General features: G+C 38.3%; 1 protein-coding gene and 1 non-coding gene across 2 annotated transcripts in view; both read right to left on the reverse strand.

Moving 5' to 3' along the window:
• The window catches only part of B3GALTL (beta 1,3-galactosyltransferase-like), a 59812-nt gene that overhangs the window by 34890 nt on the left and 7204 nt on the right, over nucleotides 1–17718 (reverse strand). The window contains exon 4 of the mRNA XM_009870286.1: nucleotides 11895–12004. Within this exon, the coding sequence (XP_009868588.1) occupies nucleotides 11895–12004 (110 nt within the window). The remainder of the gene's footprint in view (nucleotides 1–11894; nucleotides 12005–17718) is intronic.
• TRNAV-AAC lies at nucleotides 6317–6389 on the reverse strand. Its single transcript has one exon. It is a non-coding gene; the product is annotated as a tRNA-Val (tRNA).

Consider the following 17718-nt stretch of genomic DNA (forward strand, 5'->3'; position numbering starts at 1 on the left):
ATCTCTGAGCCAGGCTGCTGGGTTCAGCCGCTCCTAATGCAAACCATCTCTATCTCTTAAAAGTTTAATTCCTCTCCACTTACACCACACATGCCAAATGTTTTTGCTTGATGAATGCTTCTCACGAATATAAGCCAATTCCATTAACATAAAATTCACATTTAACCACAAAAATATTTTATTCCTTAAGAGAAGCTATAAGGTAAAGTTCATGCTGCTTGCTGATTCTGTCAAGTCTGCTTTAATTTTTTTTTAAGGACAGTTAAGCATAGCACCTAAAAATACTGAAAAACTCCAAACTTCATCTCAGGAATGCATTAACCCTACCAAAAAATAATGATCTACTGTTTAAAAAAAATATTTATGCTACTGTGAATGACAAAAATTGAAAAGCAGCAGTGCTAAAATTCTAACTTGGAACAGGATATCAACCTGCAGCTAAAATATCAGCCATTCTGATTTATGGTTCTAGTTCAAGCCAACGTATCATATGTCTTTCTGGTTAGCTTCAATTTCTCACAAAACCAAGGAAGTTTTTAGTGGAAATAGCAAATTATAGTAACAGTATACTCAACATCTGGCATGTCACTAAAACGTGACCACTTCAAGAAAAAACCAGAAAAACATCTTTGCTTATGAGGCAAACCTCTGTCATTATAAGAACACTTGTTTTTACATGCATACAAACCCTGCAATTATGCTAGCATATCTGTATGGCCGCATATTTCATGGGCAGTAGGAAATAGAAGTAGTTAATCATATATTCAGCATCTATGTTACACTAAAGGCCGAAGTTGTATTCTTTTCAGATATAAACGTCTGCCCACGCAAAAGTAAAAAAAAAAAAGTATGAAGTAAATTACATCATGAAGATGCTTCAAAAACACTGTACAGGTAGAACAGCCTCTTCCAAAAATACAGGAAGATCTCTGCTGCTTCTCCTTTCTCATTTTATGAAACCTAATGGAACTGCGCTGATCTATTCCTTTTATTATTTTTTATTATTTATTTATTTTTATTTTTCTATTCCAGTACAAGGACAGAAAAAAGACAGGTACTTGATGTCAGGTTTGGGGAGTGAAAGGGCACGTGCAGGCTAGCTCATCAGGGGACGGCCAGATAGTCAAGGGAGTCATGAGTAAGTTACACACTGTGGCTGTGCCTCTCATAAAACTCTCCTACAAATGCATCCACACCCTGTACTCTATTCACTGGTTATTTCATCTTTAAACTATTGTTTCCACCGCTACAAACCCCATATGCTTTCATGCATACAGTTTACCTATGACACAAGTCAAATTCAATCTAAATAAAACAATTCCAATTTTTGAAGATCAAGAAGCTACCCCTTCCTCTTTCACAATTAAGCTGACTTTTAAAGGGCAAAATAAAAAAATTAAATCACTTTGTGATCTGAAATGTAGTATAAGGCATTTTTAAACAAAATACTACCGACTGTACCAGCACAGCGAGAGCAGTAATACCTGCCACAGATTACAATCTCTACACAAACAAAAAAAATTAAGTGAATAAAAGGGTTAGATCCACATCTTCAAACCAATTCAAAAGAGGCTGACACAGTCTCATATGTACCTTTAATAACATTTAGTATTATTCATGCAAGTTGAAGTATAAAGACACTAGCGACATGCTCAATTTCACAGCAAATCATCAACAGAACTGAAATGAAACTCTGGTTCTTGAATCTAAATGTTGACAGTCCTCTTCATTAACAAGTGAAAAAAATCTAAGAAATAGTTAAGAGGATTGCTAACCTGAAATAAATATCTGAAATCTCCCAAATCTGTATAAGAAACGCACAACTTACAGAGAACAAAACAGTACAGTGTAAAAAAAACCAAACAAGAAAAGGGCTAGTATTTCATAGACTACAAAGTCAAAAGGGACCTCTGTAAGCACCCAGGATAGCAGAGATCATCCTAAGCTAAAATGGGATTTCCAGAGCTGCAGCCAGGTCACATCCTCTAGGACCCTCTAGAAGACCTGCACTTTGTTTTCCTGCAGATGGGAGTCCACTTTAACTTCATCTAAGCATAACTAAACCTTGCCCTAAGTCTACAGTTAGTAAGAACATACTTTTTAGAACATAATTCAAACTGGATGTTGCTCACCAGTATTTATTATACAGCCTATGTGGCATAATATTCTAAGTACTACATAAATATGGACATGGAACTGCAGCACGGAAACGCAAAAGGTGACAGTAATATGTTTATCATTACACTACTGAGTCATTTGATCAGAGCATTTAGCAAGCTTAAAACACATTACAGAAAAATACAGTAGTGTATAGGAATCTGCTCTTAATGAGTCCAGTATACAAGTATCTGCAGACGTCTTCTTACATGTATCTCTGTGCTTTTTAAGTTTATTCAACCACCTCATGAAACCCAGAACTGGGGTGGGGCAGAGATCCTAAACCCTAGACACTGCTGTTGAATCACACAGTTCCAGAACCAGAAATATTTTCCTAGTTTTTACTCTACATGCTCTGTAAGCATTTAACAACATTTTCCCTACTCTCTTGAAAAATTAATCCTCAGAAGTATTCAGAGCTCATCTATCTATCGTTTTCTCAGCCCTGCCTTGGGAGCTTAAATAAAGCCAAGCTCTTCCAGTCACCTGCTACAACGACTTGGACAAAGCAGAGCTGTTGAATACACACCTGTAGTCTCCCCACAGCTTTTTATTTCACACAAGTGCCACTCCTGTAGACACCCCGAAGGATTTCTAAAATGACAGAAAGTAAGACCAAATCTCCCACCTCTAAATCCAGCGGGGCAGTCAATTTGCTAGCAATTGCCACCATCAAATATTACACTGTACATCATCTATTGTCCCTATTCCAACAATTTGCTTAAATATTGGAAATTATAATGCCCATTTCAAATACATTTCAAATATTTTTCATGTTTCAAAGACATAAGTATTAATATTTATCAGAGTATCAAGTTCAAGAATTAAGGGCAAAACTTTATTTCAATATATCCCTTCAAATAAACCCTACGTATTATTTAAAGTACTATTTTACAGTAAAACTTTAACAAAAGTACTTTGCTTCTGCTTTGTAAGTCATTTATTTGGGAGCTTCTCCAAGACAGTAATTTTAATCTCCTACTTTCTAGGAGAGAGCATCTTCAGTTCTACTCTCAGATACCTGGTTATCATTTAAAAAAACAAAAACAAGACAAAACAAATTTATGTGCAGTTTCAATGGGTTCAGGGAAAGGCCAGAGCAACACCCTGCTTTCATAGATCAAGAGCAAGATATGTGTAAGTCTGTCATCAAATGAACTGACATTAAAGAAAAGATAGAGGCATTCACCAGTCACATCGAGGCAATAACTGCAACTTCAGAAAGTGATTTGAAGTGTTCCTGACTATAACTTCAGATAAAAAGCAAATAAAGGGAAGGGTTTTAATGAAGAGGAAGTATTTCTATTCCTTTCTCCTACTGTATATTACACTGAAATCCTCAGAACACAACTTAGCTGCCAGATAATATACTTGAACACATAACAAAAGCACTGACTCCCAAGTGCTTGCACGCTAGATCAAACATCTCTTGCGAAAATAGCTGTAAATAAGTATTTGTATCTGAAGGGGCTTTGGGGGCATTTAGCTGGAATATTGAGGCTTATGCAATAACTTCTTTCATCATCAAAAAGAAAGCTTGCTACTATAACACGTCGCTGTCTAATATTTAGTTTGAGCAGCAGTCTGAATTTTGCAAACAAAGGCTTTCAACTTGCTAATCAAAAAGCGTAGCTTTGGAGGAAGAAACTTAATCAATATAATCAGTGATTTACTCTGCACTTAATTTTCTTTCTCCTCCTCTAGAATTCCCTTTATCTTCCCTCTAGTCATCCCCTATCTTCCCTGTACTGTTCTTTTGAAAGTTAGAGATCATAGAGAGAGATCATAGAATGGCCTAGGCTGGAAGGGACCTTAGAGATCATTTAATCCAACCTCCCTGTCATGGGCAGGGACGCCTCTCAACTAGATCAGGCAACACATGGGGACCAAACGGGGATCAAACCTGCGACCTTGGTAGTAAACAGCACCGCGCTCTAACCAACTGAGCCAACATACCAAAGAAAGTCAATCACAACTAACACACAAAAACATTTCAAACAATTAAATTAAATTAGGCTAGTCATGGGGTTCTGTTGATTGTTTGACTGATTAGCAAATTGTCCTTTAAAAAACCATTCGAAGATTGAATGAGGAGAAAGGTCTTGGTTTTTGTGTAAAAAAGCCAATGTAGTTACCACATATTTGAATGGGAAAAGCAGCTACGCACCGTATGCTTGTTTTATGTAAGGCAGGGCTGCGAGGACCCCGTTCATCACTACTAAAACATTTAAAAGATCTCATTAGTGCAGAATTATCCAACTTCTATAAATTCCTTCAAATCTACTGAATATCTATTATGGGAAGATGATCATATTCACCTTCTAGCATTACAGTGCAGGTAACTTTTATAGTTTAAATAGCTAATGGGCTAGACATTAATTTTGCTAATAATAAAGCCCAGTAATTGTCAAAAGGATTCTGGTACCTTTGTAGAATGAGAAGCAAGGGCATGTCAGCTAGTCAGAGATCAAACAAAGATTAAAGCAAAAAAGCCAAGAGAATAACTAGAGGAAAGCAAAGACAAAACACAATTCAGTCAAATCAGTGAAGTCCTACAAGATGACCTTGAAGAAATTCAAGGCATTTCTAATACATTTTCAAATCTAAACAGAAATTTTGTATGCTTTTCCTAAAAACACTCCCAAAATTTTGATTTTCAGAACTTACCCTTCAACAGAGTAAGCTTCAGAACTTATCCGTCAACAGATCAGCGTTCAGAAGCATTTCAAAAGTTTAATGCCCAAATATTGAGGCCCTAAAATCATAGAATAATAGGACGCATTGGGTTGGAAGGGACCTTTAAAGGTCTTCTAATCCACCCTCCCTGCAGTGAGCAGGGACACCTTTAACTAGATCAGGTTGCTCAGAGTCCCATCCAACCCAACCTTGAATGTTTCCAGGAATGGTGTCTCCACCACCTCTCCTATAGGCCCCCTTCAGGTACTGAGAAGCCTCTGTAAGGTCTGCCCAGAGTCTTCTCTTCTCCAGGCTCAACAACCCCAACTCTCTCAGCCTGTCCTCATTGGAGATGTGCTCCAGCCTTTTGATCACTTTTGTGGTCTCCTCTGGACCCAGCTCCAACAGGTACACGTCATTCTTGTGTTGAGGGCTTCAGAACTGGACACAGTACTGAAGGTGAGGTCTCACCAGAGCAGAATTACCTCTCTCGACCTGCTGGCCACACCTCTTTCGATGCAGCCCAGGATGTGACTGGCCTTCCAGGCTGCCGGCACACGTGTCATGTGTCATGTCCAGCTTTTCATCCACCAACACCCTGAAGTTCCTCTCTAAGGGGCTGCTCTCTATCACATCATCCCCCAGCCTGTAGTGATAATGCGGATTGGCCCAGCCCAGGGGCAGGACCTTGCAATTGGCTTTGTTAAACCTCATCAAGTTCACATGGGCCCACTTCTACAGCTTGTCCAGGTCCCACTGAAGGACATCCCGTCCCTCTGGCATGTCAGCCACACCACTCAGCTTGGTGTCATCTGCAAACTTGCTGAGCATGCATTTGAACCCATTGCCTACGTCACTGGTCCCAGTACGGAGCTCTGAAGGACACCACTTGCCACCCATCTCCATGTGGACATTAAGCCATTGATCACAACCCTCTGGACGCAGCCATCCAACCAATTCCTTATCCACCGAACAGTCCACCCTTCAAACCTGTATGTCTCCAATTTAGAGAGGATGTTGTGGGGGACTGTATCAAAGGCCTTGCACAAGTTCAGACAAATGACATTCGTTGCTCTTCCCTTGTCCGCTGATGCAGTCATTTCACTGGAGAAAGCCACTAAGATGGTCAGGCAGGACTTGTCCTTGGTGAAGCCACATTGGCTGTCTTTGAATCACCTCTCTGTCCTTCATGTGCCTTAGCAAAGCCTTTAGGAGTATCTGTTCCACAACCTTCCCAGCCACACAGGTGAGGCTGACGAGTCAGTAGTTCCCAGGGTCCTCTTTCCCACCCATTTTAAAATGGGTTTCCCTTCTTTCATTCACCAGGAACTTCATCTGAATGCCATGATTTTTCAAATATCATACATAGAGAGTGGGTCTTGGCAACTACATCAGCCAATTCTCTCAGGACTCTGGGATGCATCTCATCAGGTCCCATAGACTTACTTATGGTTCAAGTTCCTCAGGTGGTCAAAAAACCTACCGTTTCCACCCGGTTTCGAACCGGGGACCTTTCGCGTGTTAGGCAAACGTGATAACCACTACACTACGGAAACTCCCATTGAAATGGTTCCTGGCCTTTTACCATGTAAATCCTGAAAGAAATTAAGCATTATGAAGCCAAACTACAGACTCAGCAGAAAGAAAATTACCTAAAACATGCTGATACCTGACAACGTGTGTAAGCAGAGTAAGTAGTATAATCAGAAAACACACAAACGCAGATGTTTATATATATAAGGAAAGGGAAATATGAACTTCACACAGTCATCACTTAAATGCACATACTAGGGGAAAGGTTTTCCTACTGCAAGTTTTACCCACATAACAGAAGTGAAGTTTTACGAACAGACTTGGAAAACAAGTATAAATATGAAAGTTTTGGATGATGTTACAGATAGAAGTCAGGCAAAACAAAAGCAAAGAGAGAGAGAAGAAAGGTTGATTAAAACAAAGGTCCAACTAAACTTCACAGAGGAATCTGAAAATGAGGGCAAGCCTGAAGAAATACTAAATTAAATCCATCAATTTATTTTCTGTCTTTCAAACAGGAAATCTAAATTATGCAAGGTACAGATAACTCAAGTTTAGGAGAAAATTCAACTAGTATGGCAATATTTATGTGTTCATACTTTTAAGGTACAATATTTTTTAAAGTAGGAGCAGGGGGAAGAAAAGGACAGAGGAATCTTGTTTCCGGGGTTTCTATTTATAAACCAGAGATGATGATACAGAGCTTCTGTTACTGGTACTATCACCTGACTCAAGCAATACAGACTGACAAAAGCATCACAAGAGCAACACATACTGAGTGCCACGACACTCAAAAGTTTTGGACAAGGGTTTGTGTGATACCAGGAGGCCGTCAATACTAGCTGGAACTTGTTCCTCTCTCTTTCACTGCAGCCCTTTTTTGAGCAGATGAGAGATCCCCTGCAGGAACTTTTGAGAAAGGAAGAGTGTCAGATGCTCCAGGTACCCCCTCAGCATCTCTGCTCTTACCACAGAGGAGTGCAGGGTTTGTCACCTCAGCAAGCCACCTCTACACAGCCTATTGCCAGTCATGTGTCAGATTAATCATTTTGTTGTGAAAAAAGTCCTGCTGATGAGTCAAAGACTAGCAAGACCTGGGCCAAGTAAAGCGTTGTACAAGATTAATATCACAGATGACAAGACAGTACCTTCCCCAGCAGCTCCATTATAGACTGGCATCCCATCTCTGCTCAGGGAGAACAAGATCTGATCTTTGTTGAGAGGGAAAAACGATGGAAGCCTAAAGGAGAAGGTAGGCCAAAGAGCACTGTTTTTCATATATAAAGCCAACAAAACCTGTCCACTGCCTGCCAAGGTAGATAAACTCTTAAATCTTCAGGAATAAGCATTTTAAGAACTACAGTGATAAGCACATTTCATGAGGCTACAGGATTTGACAGGAATAAATCTTTGCAGAAGAAAAGAAAGAAGAAAGCTGCTTGTACAATAACTTTTTTTTTACAAAAAAACCCAAAACCTCAAGCACACTAGATCTACTAACACTGGGAAGTAAATAATTTTAAATTACGCATAAAACATACCTATTCTAATTTTAAAAAAATAGTGTTGATCTTGGTATTTTGGAAAACCTTGCCATAAAGATGAATTGCTGTAGACATGAAGATGTAGGGGCAGGAAAGAACATTGCCCAACACTTCACTTAGTCACTTAAACCTTGTTAAAACTGCAAGATCCAAAAATGAATCATCTGACTAGTCTCATCTGGAAAGCAGCTTTCATGGTACTTGGCCAGATTGGAAACTGCCAGACTGACAAAGAATCAATAGTATGAAAATTTAACGATGATGTTAACTAAAGGAAGTATTTACTCAAGCAACATAATGTGAAGGTTTTCTTTTTACAGTTCTGTATTTTTGACTGTACTTGTTTCTTTTAAACCAATGTTAAAAATCACTACAGGAATAGTCTCAAAGTCACTAATAAGCAATATTCTCCCTTTTATGTTCAAATCTGTGGAACTTCATTTCTATGAAATTGTACAAAATATAGGATTTTGCTCAAAGCAAAATAAGCCCATGAGTAAAAATACTGTAAATTATAGTTACGATGCTTCTATAGAACAGAGGTCATACTTCACATCTCACATTACTCATACAGAAGTATGTGACACTCATTTTCATTTTCCAGTACTCTATGGCATCAGCCTTAAAATCTTATTCTTACATCCTTTGTTTGTTGTGTTGGGTTTTTTTTAACTCCATAATGAACAATATTGATTTGCTGTATTTCTTGTTAATATACACAGGATACTATTTAATTTCTAGGCTTCTCAGGGAAAAAAGTGGGGTTTTTAACATAATGAATTGGCTTAGGTCGGTCAGTATAAGAAACCTCAATGGAAAAAATAAATTAAAAGAGGCATTTACTCTGCTAGACCTGTTTTCATAAAGAAATACAGAGACTTTTGTCTTGAAAACAATGTCACAATCTCAGGCAATTAAATAGTACTAACTGCATCTAAAACAGTATTTCAGACAAAATCTATAGTTTTTTTAAAACTGTATTTTGCCTGTTTTCTAGTCTTACATGTAATAGCCAAAAATTAATGCTGGTTTTCAACTTTTTAAGAAGACAGAAAGGGAATAGTCTCAAATAATAGCATTTCATGTTGACAGCTTCCTTATTCTTATCTGGTGTTCCTTAGGAAGATATAGTTTACAGAGCTTTTTAAATGCTCAGATAGAGCAAAAAATTAAGAAAATTGGTAGAAATCTTAAGGAATTTTCTTCATCACTCTAAATTAAGAGTTTTGGTTAATATTCAATAAATTGCTATGGAATACTCTTTTAAGCATGAACACAATACTGGCATCTACTGGTGAATTGAATTATAGATTAGTTTCACATGAAAAAAATTTAAGTACACAGTGAAAGAAAATAAATGGACAAATTACTTGTAAAGATTAATCTAAAGTAAATGTGAATGCGAGTGATTTAATCGATTTCAAAGCAATGCAGAGATTCTAGTTTCATTAAATAACACAAACCTAGCAGCTGACTTCCTCTTCTCATTTAGAAAAGTTATTATTCAGAAAATAATAACTAATGAGTCCTTACGGACTAAATATCAAAGAATCATTCAGGTTGGCAAAAATCTTTTAGATCATTGAGTCCAACCATTAAACACCTAACTTTTAACATCTACCACTTAATATTTATTGTTTTGTCCTGTCAAAATAGGCAAGTGAACCCGCTGACTCAGTTGATTCAGTCCTTTGTTTCTATACAGTAGCTGTCCTTCAGAACACAAGGATTTAAATTCCTTTGCCTCTATGCTTTTTAATGAAAAATGTGAACTTCAAATGTTGGCATGTAGGATTTTAGAGATCTTCTGTCAATTCTGCATAACCAGCGTTATAGGGTCATGCCTCACAGTGACCTGCAGTGGAATTGCAATTTGACAAAAACAGTCGCAGAATCATGGAATGGTTTGGGTTGGAAGCGACCTTAAAGACCACCTAGTTCCAACCCCCTGCCATGGGCACGGACACTTCGCACTGGACCAGATTGCTCAAAGACCCATCCAATCTGGCCTCGAACACTTCTAGGCAGAGAAGGACATGTTGAGAAGACCCTGGGCTTGGCTAAAGGCTGCAGAGACCACATAATGCCTGCTTTTGTTGGGAAGGCCATGGGGAAGAGGAGCAGAGCCAGTTAGAGAAGGACGTTGAGAAGACCCTGGGCTTGGCTAAAGGAAGGCTGCAGAGACCACATAATGCCTGCTTTTGTTGGGAAGGCCATGGGGAAGAGGAGCAGAGCCAGTTAGACTCACTAGTCAATGGAGGAGAAGTAATGGGATTAATCTACAGCAGGCACAGTTCTGGTTAGCTGTAAAGGAGCAGGCTGTCAGGAGAGGAGCAGACTGGGTCATCAAATGAGGTGCCAAAGGAATTGTCATCACCAACACCAGACACAGCAGAGAGCAGACACAAGTCTGCAGGACAATCAAGACATGTCAAATACCTGCCGGCTCTGCTCATTGTTTTTTTCCTGTACAGTGATGGTTCCCCTCTTCCCAGATTTCAGATCTGAGATTTTTGGTGCGATATATTCCCATTACTGCTGCTCTAAGATACCATGAATGCCATTTAGCAGATACCTCTGAACATAGGAAAAGCACCACCATTTCACATTCCCATAAAGAAACCTCCTCAATTAGACAAAAAAGTTTTTTAAAAGTCAGTTCAGTGTGTTTGCTGAAGGCAGAAGTACTCAGAAGTCTTGGACTGAAAAAAAATTTAACTCTCTCCCATAAAACATGCCTATATTCCTGCCTCACTGAAAATATTTGTGCTTCCACTTACTGATCTTTTCATCCTTCACATTCTGCAACCTCAGTTACAGAATTCAACTAAAGTCCTTGTTTTTAACAACTGAAACCATAATCCTCTCTGCACACATTGTATCTGAACACTTGTCTCAGTCCCAAAGAGGACTCTGAAAGAGCAGATCTTCATAGAACAAAGGCTGTTCACATGACTGATTTCATTAAGGGATTAAAAATTGCATTTAGAACGGATTTAATCACAACAGGTTTGATAAGCTCAGATAAATGAAGCCTAAAATGTCCAGAAATCTGATTTCGGCACTCCAAGGCCAAGATACATCAGACAATTTAAACCAGACTTCTTCCAGGAACTGAAAAACAGGTCCAATAACCTCACTGTGGCTATTTCCATTCAGGGGATGTATGCCCCTCTCTTTTTATTTTTATTAAAGACAAGGAAAACAAAGAATTGCTTATGTACACTTAACTTTCCATGTAAGTCTCTTGAAAACCTCTTCTCTCTAGGCTAAAGTAAAACTTCATATTAGAGCATTAACTCAAAAACAGACTTGTAGAAGTTGCAGCCCCCAGGTGCAGGTGAGAGGGCTCGGTCCACAGCAGGGTGGCAGAGGAACACAGAGTAGTTAGGGAAGGGGCTACACCAGGGAGGGCGCTAATACCCACATGGGTGAGAGCTGTGGGAAACTATTGCTGTAGGAAGCAGGGAATCCGCTGTTAGTATTGTCGTGTTCACACACATTGCTGCTCTACTGCCACAACGCTACAGCTCTGCAATGAAATTCTGACCAAAATCTGTGTTATAGCACCTTAACAGGATCTAATAAAACTAGGTACTCACCTACAATTCTGTTATTAACAGACCATGTTTTTCATTTCATAAGGAAAGTGTTTTTGTTGTGTTTTTTTTTTACACACACTACAGTGGTATTGAAAAACTGTGTTCTTCAAAGCCTATCTCGTTATCACTTCTGCATCAAATGCCAACCACAGAAATCAGCCATTATACAAAAAGGTATGGTTCTAACTGAAATTATTTAGTGATAAATCACAGCATTCAATCAGTAAATACCCACTGAAACAGTTTTCTTATAAGCACACAGAAGAAAATTAACAAAAGGAATAAAATTGATTTGAAAAAAGGCACAATAGAAAACAGTATTTTTAGCAAAATGCAGTAAAAGCATACAGAACAAGGTGTAATTTATATTATCTAAACATACCTTTCCAAGATCTGCAGCCTGTTTTAAAATATCTCTTTTTAGATCTTCTGCTCTCTTGGAATGAAAAGAATTACTTTGACTCTGGATGATAAATACAATTTCTTTTAATTCTGTGAACCAGAAAATAAGATTTAAAGACAAAAGAAGTTAGTTTCAGTTTTGCTCCAAAGCTAGTGAGAACCCCGGTGTGTGTGGTGGGGAATCTATTACACAGCAAGCTATTTCTTTTTTTATACAAATATCTAATGAAATAGTAAAAAGGCATAATTTAACACACACACACACACACACACAAAATCCAAACCAGTCCTTTTAAGGATTAAAATATAAAAAGCATGACATGACTAGGACATCTGCAGCAACGAAGAATCTTATGCCCACGGTGAGCAGCAGCCACAATCTTTAAACTGCTTTTTCTGAAGTACACCAGCACTTGTTATTACTAGAGCTAAAAAGTGTTAAGTCATCGACCATCAACTCCACTCACCAGGCAACATGTGAACATGAAATGGAAAAGATTCTTCCTCAATAAAGAGCTCAGAATCCTACCCAGAAACAAACATCAGATGGAGAGATACACACTGAGTACAACGAGGTAATAAATACTTTTATCTAACAGGACAGCATCAATATCTCATGTGTCTTCACAGTGTTTAAAGGTAACATCGTTAAGAATTTTCAACAGGAGAGGAAACTGAAAAATTTAGAAGAAAATAATGAAGTTGCTTTGCAAACTTTCATGGACATAAAAAAATCCTTATCAAAAACAGAAGTAGGTGTTGAAGTAGCTACACAGATTTTTTTGATGATAATAAATAGAACAATCCCTCAGTGCTTTGAAAGCTAAGAAAACCAGGCAGTTTTGATCCCGTGCAGAAGCAGAACACAGCAGAGGACAACAGAGGATGAGAAGGTGAAGGGAAAAGGAGAGCACAGACACCCTTTCCAAAATTTTCATGTTTGATCTGTGCTGTACAACCTACCCAAGACCATAACTCAATAGCAATCAAAATACAACATGAGGAGAACTGTATGACACTGCCGTATTTGTTTGCTCAGCCAGAAAAGGCTAAACTTTACAGATTACTATGCAAAAAGCATGCAGACCAGGAAAATGAGAATATAACAACTAAAGGGGTCCAAGTCAATGACTGACTAATTATTGCATAAGGAAAGAAAAAAAAAAACTTAGTAACACCGTCATCCAGTGTTCGAAGAGATATGCAGAGGACTTGTGGGGATGGGAGGATCAAGAACTGTATTTCAATTCTGTCACTTGAGGTGACAGTCAGATCAAGCAGAAGAAACCAGAGATTCTAGTTAATTCATTGAGAAAACAGCACAGAAAAGGCTCCTGATTTCATGTTTACAGATTACATCACTCCTAGACAAGACAGTACAAAGAAGAAATCCCATGGGATCAGTGCAGAATGTCAAAAAAATGTGGAAAGGGAATCAAGTGCACACACACAAAAAAATTATAGAGGTTACAAAAATACCCAGGGGAGTCAAACTTCAGAGAAGCAGAATTTCAAGACCACCATCATTAACCACATTACGAAAGCTGACATAGAAAATAAAGATATAAGACCTCCAAGAGAGCTCTCTAAGAACACTTCCAGGTATTCCACCAAAATCAAAGTTTCAGTGAGATACAGGAGATGAAATTGAAGACAGCCAAGGATGAAAATTTAGTAGCGAACTGGAGAGTCATGGCGGGACTGGAAGCTGCAGATTTTACTACAAGCAATGTCCATGAAGACAAAGCTCAAAAGTACAGAGCACCTTAAAGAAAGCACGTGAAGCTTCTGGTCAGGCAGTAGAATATTTCAACACTTTTAATCCACAGTTCTTGCATTGTAGATCAAGTCAATCTAAAAGATACAGTAAGGTCTTGAGCTCTAGGTAAAAAATGCTAACTTGGCAGATAGAGTGAATGAAGAACAGAGGAACAAAGCTGAGAAATGAATGTCCAAAGAAGGAAAAAAAGTAGTCTCAAGGAAAAAGAGTAAAATTGAGCATATGAAGAAGGATCACAAGAAAAACTGTGGCAACAAGAGCATTAACTCAAAATATCTTTGCTAAAATTGTGAGAATATCATGTCAAAAACCTGAGGATCAATCACATTCCTTTACTCCTGTGAACATTTACTTGTTAATTTAACCTATGTCAACTCAAGCCTGCAGTTAAATGTTTTTCTGCTTCTCCCCTGATATTCCTTTCACTCAATTTATTAGCTTATTCACCAAGACACACTCTGAAAATGTCAAGTTGCATGAGGTTTCTGGTGATAAAGTTGTGAAGACGGCATAGGCATTAACACAGATATCAGATTTGATTTCACATTTTTCCCATGCAGTGTTCCTTCATGCTCTGACCCACCAAACAAACCACTTAAGAAAAAAGCATGCACATTAGTAACTTTTGAATAGGACCTATTTGCAATCTAGCAGAATATTTCCTGTGAAAAAAAATAAAACTAGTGCAAAAATTGAAAATATACCTCACTGATGCTAGTGGTAGTCAGAGGGCTAAATCTATATGCACAACACTGAAAACACCCTAAGATAAAAAGAAAAAAAAATTGCCTTATATAATTACTGCTTTAATATCAGTTCATTTACAGCTATGCAAGCATCTGAATTACACTCAGTTTCATTTACAGTACATTTAACAACATCTGTGATATCCCACACTAGAATACTTTCTAGGGGTAATCTAACACTTACTTTGGTGCTACTGCTTTAATCTGATGGAAATAGTTTCCTCTGTTATAAGCACTTTAATAGAGTTCACAACACGAAATATTCCCTTTATTACAATCATAGAATGGCCTAGGTTGGAAGGGACCTTAGAGGTCATCTAATCCAGCCTTTCTGCCATGGGCAGGGACACCTCTCAACTAGATCAGGCTACTCAAGGCCTCATCCAAGCTGGCCTCGAACACCTCCAGGGAGGGGGCAGCCACAACATCTCTGGGCAATTTATTCCAAAGTCTTGCCACCCTCGTACTGAAGAATTTCTTCCTAAGATCCAATCTAAATCTATTCTCCTTCAACTTAAACCCATTTCCCCTTGTCCTATCAGTGGACACTCTTGTAAAAACTCCCTCCCCAGCCTTCCTGTAGGTTACCTTCAAGTATTGTAAGGCAGTTCTAAGGTCCCCCCGAGATGTCAACAGAAAACAGGTATAATTGTAAACATCCAAACTGTTTCTCAAGTTGAGAAATAGTCAACCAAGCAAAACAAAGAATGGAGTCTTTTGGAAGACTAATAACCAAAAGAGCTACTGATATGCAGATACTTTATTTCTCTTGTTGTCTTCTTTTTTATTTCCCTATAACATTTACACATCTGGAAAATATCTTCAGCAAACTCAAATGCTCATTGTTTTGAAAGATATTGTGAGTTAATGCTAAAAAATAATACAGGATTAAAAAAAATTGAGAAAAAGGAATGCTGAAACTTCCTGAGTCTTACCTCAACCATGGCTCATTGCTAAACAGAATGGAACCTTAATCACAGAATGTTAGAGGCTGGAAGGGACCTTTGAGGATCATCTAGTCCAACATCCCTGCCAAAGCAGGATCACCTAGAGTAGGTCACACAGGAACGCGTCCAGATGGGTTTTGCATGTCTCCAGAGACAGTAACTCCACAACCTCCCTTTGCAGCCTGTTCCAGTGCTCTGTCACCCTTACAGTAAAGAAGTATTTCCTTATGTCTAGCTCAAATCTCCTGTTTTCCAGTTCGTGACCATTGCCCCTTGTCCTGTTAGTGGAAACCACTGAGAAAAGTCTGGCCTCATCCTCCTGACACTCATCCTTTAGATATTTATAAGCATCGATGAGCTCCCCCATCAGTCTCTTCTTCTCCATGCTAAACAGACCCCTTTTAACAAGCCTGTAACAGTAATGTGTGTTTTATGAAGAATACAATGACACTATGCGAAATATTTCTCCCTAGGAATAATATTAAAGATAGCAATGAGGCAACACTCCTATTTGGGAGATAAGGGTTGTAGTATAACGTGCAACACAAATAAACTACCTGTATGTTTGGGGGGGGGGGTTTGCAAAGTTTCTTTAAAGAAGACCACTGACATTTTTATAGCTCTGTCAATGATGCTTAACTCTAGGCCCTTTTAACTTTCAGATTTTCTTTCCTATGAAATGATGTAAATAAAATTAATCTGATTAAGGCTAAATGGAATATTTGTACAATGAAAACCCAGTGAGAATGTACAAAGTATCTCGTTATTTATTCAGACAAAAATTAAACAGCGGAAGAACTCGTGCTTTCATTCACAAATTACATAGATCAAAATTGCTTCCAATTTGAGTTTAAAGAAATTAGGCTACGTGCGTATTCTGTAGGCCTTCCTCTCCTTTTACACCAACTCTAAAAATCAACCTGAAACTCCAGATAAGGATCTTTTAGTTCTTATATTTTTCAGCAGATAATGACAGCTTAGTAAAAACCTTCCACAGTTAAAAATAGAGACAAGTCGTTTCTCATGCTAAGAACAGTAATTTGTAAATATGTTTATAGTTACTGGGATCCTTCTGGGTTAAAGGCAGTGTATGCCTATAGATGGATAGATTCACAATTTCCTGTGTGTACATGCTTATTTATTCATTATATATGCTGTATGTATTGTAATGACTGATTTATCTCTTTATGGCCTGCAGCATGAGAACTGAAAGCCATCCTAACTTCAAACACTCTCAATAAAGCTTGACTATTTCCAATGTAAATATTTCCTGAATGTTGGCTTGGTAACATCCAAACCCCTTTAAAACCCATTCCAAATACACCACATTTTTAGTACACTTGCTTACTTCCTGAAATTGGAAACAACAGTATCCAGTTCTTCCTCAACAAAACTATGAGAAGGTGTAAAGTATGTTGCTTACCACTTCAGAATTTACGATGTCTTATCACTTACTTAAAAGGGAAAAAAAAAAAAGGTTCACCACTTATGCATTTGCTCTGATACTAAAGAAAAAACTTATTTAAACCTTGCATGTCATATTCACCTTTCCACCCAAACTTTCCTCACTAATTCCTAGAGAGCCTAGAAAAAATGCACAACTAGGGCAGGAAGGATACTAAAAGGATATAACTGCAAAAATTACTTTTGATCCGTTCAGAATGTTGCGGTTATGTGCAGCTCAGAGGAAGTATAAAATCACCATATTTGCAAGAATCAAATCAAACAAAAAAAGCCTCAAGAGTACTTGATTCTTCGCTCATTTAACATACATGTTTAAAAAAAGAAAACACGAAAGCACAGACAAAACCAAAGCCAACACCCCCTCACTCCACAGCCAAAAGCTAGTAGATACTCTTGTTGTGAAGTAATGACTCAGCCTACCTTGGATTTGACACCCTCCGGAAGCGTCCCTCTCTCTCTCTCCACAGACTGCAAAAGCAACCTAAAGAACTCCTAATCCCACGCTCAACACTTCCTTGAGTTTCCAAAGAAGGCAAAATCATTGTATGCTAGCCTGAAATAGCCAGGGCCTCACTTCAAGAAGAGATCTGCTTTTGTTACTCAAATATTCCAAAAGCTGAAATACTCTCGGTCAGCAATACAAGCCTACCACTTGGGGACAAATACACCCACCGAGAGAGGACCTGCATATCTACCTGAAGGGCAAGACTTTCTGCCGTGGCGTGGCAATGACAACCAAGATTGGTAAGTCACGTCACTTGTCTTTTAGCTGGACTGTAACATATTCACACATGAAACACTTTGCAGACCAGTCAATATGGAAAGCTACATCACGTTTTGGGTAGACAAAGCAACCACAGGAACATG

This window comes from Apaloderma vittatum, unplaced genomic scaffold (assembly GCF_000703405.1).
Source record: "Apaloderma vittatum isolate BGI_N311 unplaced genomic scaffold, ASM70340v1 scaffold2705, whole genome shotgun sequence".
NCBI lineage: Eukaryota > Metazoa > Chordata > Aves > Trogoniformes > Trogonidae > Apaloderma > Apaloderma vittatum.